Source organism: Azolla caroliniana, unplaced genomic scaffold, assembly GCF_043228905.1.
Source record: "Azolla caroliniana isolate FFs.n. ecotype wild unplaced genomic scaffold, voAzoCaro1.0.p SCAF_4, whole genome shotgun sequence".
Classification (NCBI taxonomy): domain Eukaryota; kingdom Viridiplantae; phylum Streptophyta; class Polypodiopsida; order Salviniales; family Salviniaceae; genus Azolla; species Azolla caroliniana.
This window is the reverse complement of record NW_028230439.1, coordinates 7778535-7786144: the sequence shown is the minus strand read 5'-3', so window position 1 is coordinate 7786144 and position 7610 is coordinate 7778535. Positions and strand designations below refer to the sequence as shown.

Genomic DNA, 7610 nt, shown 5'->3' with positions numbered 1-7610 from the left:
AGCCATCTCAAGCTTAACGACAACGAATCTAATCTTGGGGAATGTTGTGCGCCTCCATGGGTTGCCTGATGACATTGTCTTCGATCATGATGCCCCATTTATTTTCCCATTTTTGGAAACGTCTCTTCCATATTCTCACGCATGAATCAAGTACTACAGCAATATCTTCGATGTGTGGTGAGTTACCGGCAAGACGATTGGACTATGTTCCTCCCATTGGCTGAATTTGCTTATAATAACACCCTTCATTTATCCATCAGCACATCCCTATTCTTTGCCAAATTTGGTTTCCAACCTCGCTTCAACATATCCCTTCCCGCAAGTTTGGTGAACCCCTCGGCTGAAGAACAGGCACATCGTCTAAAAGAAATCCACCAAGATCTAACTCTTGAGCTTGTTAATGTGCAAGACGAACAAAATGCAACAGTCAACCATCTACAGGCTCCGACACCCAACTTTCAAGTAGGTGACATGGTTTGGCTACTATGGTGCAATATTACGACCACTCGTCCATGTGCCAAACTAGATTACACAAAATTGGGCCCTTTCCGCATCTCCGAGTGTATCAATCTTGTGGCCTATCGACTCGACCTTCCTCCCCACTATTGCATCCATGACATTTTTCATGTATCTCTCTTGGAGGTTTACCATCCCTCTGTACTTCCCGGGCGGCAACCCGCTCAACCACTGCCCATCGAGTTGGAGTCTGGCAATGAGTATGAAGTTGAAGAAATACTCGACTCCAAGTTTCTATGTCAAAAACTCTATTATTTGGTACGTTGGAAAGGATACTTGATATCTGAGGCTACTTGGGAACCTCACCACCATTTGACGAATGCATCCAAGGCAGTTCATGATTTCCATCTTCGTTATCCACACAAGCCTGCGCCGCCTGTAATTTGACACCAAACAAGGGGGATAATGTCAGGGACATGACAACGGTCATGTCAAGATCTAAACTTGTGACCTGTTGTGTTATAATCGAGTGTTATCTGTTAACCAACATGTCCATTATACAATCATATGCATAATTCTTCCTTGTAGCTTAAAGCTACCATCATGAGCATAATTGCTCCATTGTATTATTTACACTTGGCACATGCATGCGTACATACATGATCTAATGTATCACATGCATGCAACAAGCATGCATGCCGCTTAGTATAAATATTTGAGTTCACCTTGAATGAATTCAAGGTGAACAACGCCAGTTAATGATACTAGCTCCTTAGCTTGTCAATCGTGTATATGTAACACTTTCAGGCTTGTCGATCTCATCCTTGTAGTATCCTTGTAGCATCGATTCTTCTGTCCTTAACATGAACTCCATTCGAGCAAACAAGACTTGGGACTTGGTTGAATTACCGGGAAATTGACAGGCTCTTCCATGTAAGTGGGTTTGCAGATAAAAAATGACATCCAATTCACCACCCCAAAATTCAAGGCCAAGTTAGTTGCGAAAGGGTTTCGACAGGAATATGGTGTCAATCTCGATGAAATATTCTCACAAGTACTGAAAATGACAACCCTTCGTCTTATGCTCGGCGTTGTGGCAACCGAGGATTTGGAGCTTATACATTTAGATGTAAAGATTACCTTCCTCCATGGTGACTTAGAGGAGGAAATTTATATGGAGCAACCAAAAGTTTTTGTGCCATCCGGGCAAGAGCATCTATTCCACTGACTTAAGAAGGGGCTATACGGCCTAAAGTAGGCACCGAGACAGTGGTATAAGAAGTTCGACGACTTCATCCAATCAGTCGAATTCTCCAAGAGCGATGACGACCACTGCCTCTTCACAAAAACAACTCGAGATGGATGGGTCACCCATCTTCCTCATCATCTACGTGGATGACATGCGATTCTCCGATCGGCATACTAGAGAGCTCGCCGAACTCATTTGGCAACTGCGGTTGAAGTTTGCCCTGAAGGACCCCGGTCCAACAAGACACATTCTTGGGATGAAGATAAGTCGGAATCAGAATCGACGACAATTGTTTCTGTCTCAATCTGACTACATCAGACGTGTCTTAGAGCGCTTCAACATGCAATCAGCCAAATCTGCTTTGACCCCTCTCCCCAATAACCTTCGGCTATCTCAACGAGACTGGCTGACATCCGGTCCGAAGGGGGAAGATATGGAGTCGGTACCATACGCACCGACAATCAGCTCCTTGATGTACGCAATGGTCGCGACACGGCTTGTCATTGCTCATGTCGTAGGAGTCGTCAGTAGATTCCTGCACAACCCAGGCCGATCGCATTGGAATGCAGTTAAGCATGTATTCAGATACCTAGTGGGCACACAAGACCTTGGCATCCTCTTCATTCCAAACAAAAACTCAGGCGTAGTCAGTTACACAGATTCAAATTTCGTTGGTTGTGTGGACAATCGAAAATCAACCATCAGATATTGCTTCAAATTCAGCAATGGAGCAATTTCATGGAAATTGAAAGTTAAGGAGTGCACTGCCACATCAACAATCGAGGCTGAATACGTAGCCGCATCCGATTAAGTGAAAGAGGCTTTATGGCTCAGTCGGCTAGCGCACACGTTTCGACAAGTCGACTCCGACTCAGCTCCAATTGTCTACAGTGACAGTCAGGGTGTTGTTGCTCTATTGAAAATCCGGTTCATCACACGCCACCAAGTTTATCGACGTTCGATATCACTTTGTTCGGGACTGCGTCATTTTAGGGAAATCATTCTCGAGAAAATATCTACAACCGATAATGTTGCAGATGGGATGACCAAGTGTCTTTTGGCGAACAATGACAATGACAATGAGCTATTAGCAATAGTGGAGTCCGACTCTTTTGCACAATGGAGGCATTTTTTAGAAGGATCTCCTCATCAAGTCATTGTATTTAGTGATCACAAGAATCTTGCCTACTTCCAGAATGCTCGCGTGTTAAAGGGGGGGATAGTGTCATGATATGGCTCCAAAAGGATTTGGACCCATGACCTTGTGTTACAAGGGTTGAAACCTTACCATTAAACCATGCATTGTAATACAAAATATATTATTTCAGTATAGAAAATTCATGTATATCCAGATTATTCTGGAACATTCTAGAAACTTCAGGAGTACTCCTAACAGTACTATAAATAGAGGCACGTGACATTATTAAGAACCAATTCGGTTCAACGCCAATCTTAAGCCTCCTAGTTGTTCTTGTATCTTTCTTCATATAATATAATATACTTATTGTTGTCATCATTCTCTTTCACTCTCTTCCCCTCTTGTGATTCTCACACACTCTTTCCCTTCTTAGTACTAATCCTCATTCTTCTCCTCTATCTTTAGTAATAATTCTCCTTGCCTCTAGAACTATCCCTCAAAGAGAGAGAGAGAGAGAGAGAGAGAGAGAACTTATTCATGTTTCATTGATTCCCCATGAGGGGGTTAATTAGTATCAAGAGGGGTAGATACATAGGGGTGCAAGCCCCCTTGGCCATTCACACTAATCACTCACTCACACATTTTCTTATCTGTCCACTCACACTTACATTCACACTCATAATCGTATATATTACACATACATACAACAACATTAAGTCTATTCACCCTCACTCATCACACTCAATTCTCCATACATCATCTCTGATCGACCGGAAACTTCATCGGTCTTCTCATCGATCGACTCCCTCGATTGGAACGCTTGACTCGAACATCTCATTCGGTCAACAACTCTTCATCGACATGAACATTCTGTCGGTTCACGAACTTTGGTATCGTCCTTCGGGTCCTCAAAAACGTTGTGCGTAATGTGTATTCTTTCTTCCTCTCGTTGATTTTGCGTAAGTGGTTTCGCATTTTCAAATTTCTAAGATGCCCTTGAGTTTTTAAAATGTTATTATATACCCCCATGCTTATAAAATTTGTCGTTTACGCCCCCTCCTGTTATTAAAATCTTCTTTGATGCCCTTCTCTTTTTTCTTTTTCTTCTCTGTATTTATTATTTATTTATTTATTTTTATTATTATTCGTTTTCTTTTCCCGCGCTTTTCTCTGTCTGTCTTTCTCTTCCTGTCAGTCGATCTTCTTGTCTGTCTCTGTCAGTTTCTCTGCTTCTTCTTCTTCTTCTTCTTCTTCTGTGTCCTTCTCTTTCACGATCCCTTCTCCTTCCTCTTCTTCTTCTTTTTGCTTTCTCTGTCTTTCCCTGTCGCCTTCTTTCTTCTTTCTGTTTTGTTGTTTTCGCTGTTTTCTGTTGCTTCTCCATCCCCGTCTCTGTCCGTGATTGTTGCTTCGTCCGGCCCGTCCAGCCGCCGCCTCTGTTACGCTGTTCACACGCCTATCCGGGCGCCGCGAGATCCGCGAATGGACCATGAGAGTGTGATCAGTGGCCGACGCATGCCTCCGTCTAACTTCGAATTCGCCTTCAACGACAGCAACTTCTCAGATCGGATGCTTCGAATCGAAGTCATGGCTGAGCCTTCCACCCTCAACGTCGAGGATGGCACTGCCACCGCCATCGCTGATTGGGCCAGGAACATGAAACGAAGAATAGAAGAAGCCAAGCGAAATGCAGGTATTCTTCTTCTTCTTCTTCTTCTTCTTCTTCTTCTTCTTCTTCTTCTTCGTCCACTTAAACCTCTTAATCTAATCCTTCTCGCTCTTCAAGCCTGTTTTTTTCCTTTCGTTCCTCTCTTTATGTCTTGAAAGTAGGTTTTCCTGAATAGCTCTTATTTTTTCCATCATCGTTGTGGATGACCGTTCTATTTGTGGTCAAAGCTATTCTGGAAAAGCTAGAAATGAACTCCGCGTGAAACGATCAGGAAAAAGCTTTGTCAAAACATCCTGATATAAAAGGACATTGCAGATTGCGTAAATAACAGCTTTTTTGGGAAGACAATATCCTGTTGAGATCATAACGGAAACCTTATAGATTGCACCGTGGAAAACATTGTAAAGGGCTGCATCACCGCTTGAGAACCTGAAATAAATCTTTATGAACAAATACCTGCCAACATCAATCATCATGCTTTTTTTTGTTTGTTTAATTTCTTTTGCAGCAGTGGAGGCTACTCATATCGATTACACAGAAAGGCAAGAAAAGCAGATGATTGGTCAGCAAGAGGAGGATGAAGTTGGTCCGTTTGATGGCTTAGACGATGAGCCCTTGGCAGTGAGAGGCGAAGCATCTATTCCTGTAGCAATGCTCTCAAGTCCAACAAGAAGTATTTATCAGTAGCTTGAATTGATTAAATCTTTATACACAGTTATTAAGTTCATTTATAAGAGTGTTTCTTCTATGTGGAGTAGTTCTTAATAATTATTATATTTTAATTTTTCATGCTTGCAAAAGTTGTACTATCAGTTTCTTCATCTGACATCACTTGCTCGCACTCATGCATGTTTTCTCGCATATGCTTAGTGAAAGTTATTCCAGTTTTATGAATGTTGCATATGGTGTGCATTTCAGAGTTTTTACATTCATTATCACATTTCTTTTTCAGAGTTTATTTTTATTTTGTTTGGTAAGAGTGAACTCCTAGGTCAGTCTAGAAGTTGGATATGGTGTCTGTATCTTGGAGTCAGCAAAGCTTCTATTGGATGGAGACATGGATATTTTATGTATTTACATCTGTAGTTAACGTGATCTGTATATTATTGGAAGAATGATAAAAATTTATTCCTAGATTGCATGGAGAGTTTGAAGACTACTCATGAATTGCAATTAAGGTGGTTTGCATCTTAGGAGAAGGGTGATAAAAAAGAGAGTTAAATGCATCATAACACTAGAATATAAAAGTACTTTTTAGATTTATAATATAGGGCTATGTGTACAATGTCTGATATATGTAGCAACTTTTCCTCAGTTGATGACTCTGTGGCATCTGGATCCAGCTCATGGGCAGCAGAACCTACAATTGTGAGCGTAAAAATGCTATACATTAGTTCTCCCATACTTGCAGCAGAGAGCCCTTTTTTCTACAAAGTAAGGCAATTGCATTTTTGAAGAAGCTTTTTGGCATATTGAAATATCTTATTCTAACAATCGTATGCTAACATAATTTAATAGCTATTCTCAAATGGAATGAGAGAATCAGAACAACGAGATGTTACCCTTCGAACAACAGTTTCTGGTATGCCTTGTTGTGTTTGGGTTTAGGATGTTATTTTAAGTCTTATGAAGGAATGTTTGCTCTGTTTCCTATTGCAGAAGAAGCAGCTTTGATGGATATGCTGCATTTCATTTACACTGGAAGGTTGCAAGCTACTTCCGCATTAGGACTTCTTGATGTTCTTATGGTTGCTGACAAGTATGAAGTAGCATCCTGCATGCGGCATTGTAGCAAGCTGTTACGCAATCTGCCAATGACACCTGATTTACCTCGATTAGAATTCCCATCAAGTGCGTTGCTAGCGGAGGATTATGACATCAATCCAGAGCCGTATCCCTACCCTAGATACACTGATGGAGCTGATGCAGAAGCGCATGTTCACACTTTCCTCATCACATGGCAAGCTAACCATGTGCTCCAGCCCCTGGCTGCGGCCGATGCCGAAACATCAAAGATAGCGGAGTTCGGTTTGTCTCTCGACGGACAAGCAGCAAATTGGTACTTTCATCTTGATTTAGGGAAGTTTGCATCCTTCCAGGAACTCCGGGACAGATTCATTCGTCTCTTTCATCGGCAGATCCCTATGCGAGAACTAATGAGTCAGTTCTACGCCATCTCCCAGGAGCCCCAAGAGACGGTTGCTCAATTCACCATTCGCTTCCAAGACTTATACCACCAGCTGGCTCGGCAAATCCCGGACGATGACCTGAAGGAGATCTTTCTCACGGCTCTCCGTGAGCCCCTCCAAACCATGTTGGTGCTCCTTGACTTTTCTCAACAAACAATTGAGCAAGTCATCGACCGTGTCCTTACCATGGGCTCCCTACAAAGCGTCTTACCGAAAACCGATGTTCAGTTTCGGCAATCCGTACAATGCACCACTTGCTTAAACCCAGGACACTCGACAGTGGACTGCACCTTACAATCGCACTGCTTGATCTGTCATTCCCGCGCTCACACTCTCGATCAATGTGAGTACAACATGCTAAATGGCGGCGCCGCTCCGGTTCGACAGATTGAACCATGTAACGATCGCTTCCGACATGAGGATCGCTTCTGCCAGTCGCCTCGCTTTCAGGAAGTTGAGCGGCCTCGTTACGACTACCATGATGACTATGAACCTCGGCACCAACACGAACCACAGACAGAGAGGAGGCCTCCCAACAATAATCGATTTACGAATAATCAACAATATGGTAATAATCGTCGCCCCTCAGAAAATCGGCGTCGAGATAATCCTCGGGGTGGACCGTGAAAAATAAATAATCATATGTTTTGAGATCAATATCTCATGTTTAGTTGCTTAGACTTCATCGGGTGACTAGAAGTTGACTAGAAGTGGGACATGATTGAACCATAATATCTTTACACATGCGCATGGTGCCATGATCTAGCATTATTGATGTAGATGCTAGGCCCTACCAATATATCTCATTCCATTTTCCTATGATGAAATTTGTAATGTGGTAAACCTTATAATGTCTCTTTTTTATCTTCCCAAGTTTAGTTTTTTCTTTTTTCCTATTTTCCTTCCCAAATT

At 42.3% G+C, this 7610-nt stretch overlaps 1 protein-coding gene across 4 annotated transcripts; it reads left to right on the top strand.

The window, feature by feature from the left end:
* The first annotated feature begins 4299 nt into the window (after positions 1 to 4299).
* Positions 4300 to 7340, top strand: LOC147865018 (uncharacterized). Of its 4 annotated transcripts, none has more exons than XM_087317710.1 (5): positions 4300 to 4533; positions 5048 to 5182; positions 5825 to 5943; positions 6028 to 6091; positions 6169 to 7340. In XM_087317710.1, the coding sequence occupies exons 1-5, from the start codon at positions 4323 to 4325 to the stop codon at positions 7323 to 7325; spliced, it is 1686 nt and encodes a 561-aa protein (XP_087173836.1). In that variant the 5' UTR covers positions 4300 to 4322; the 3' UTR covers positions 7326 to 7340. The 4 variants fall into 4 exon arrangements, with proteins under 4 accessions (XP_087173836.1, XP_087173835.1, XP_087173834.1 ...); XM_087317709.1 differs by having other exon boundaries at positions 5021 to 5182; XM_087317708.1 differs by having other exon boundaries at positions 4301 to 4533; positions 5018 to 5182.
* The last annotated feature ends 270 nt before the right edge of the window (positions 7341 to 7610 follow it).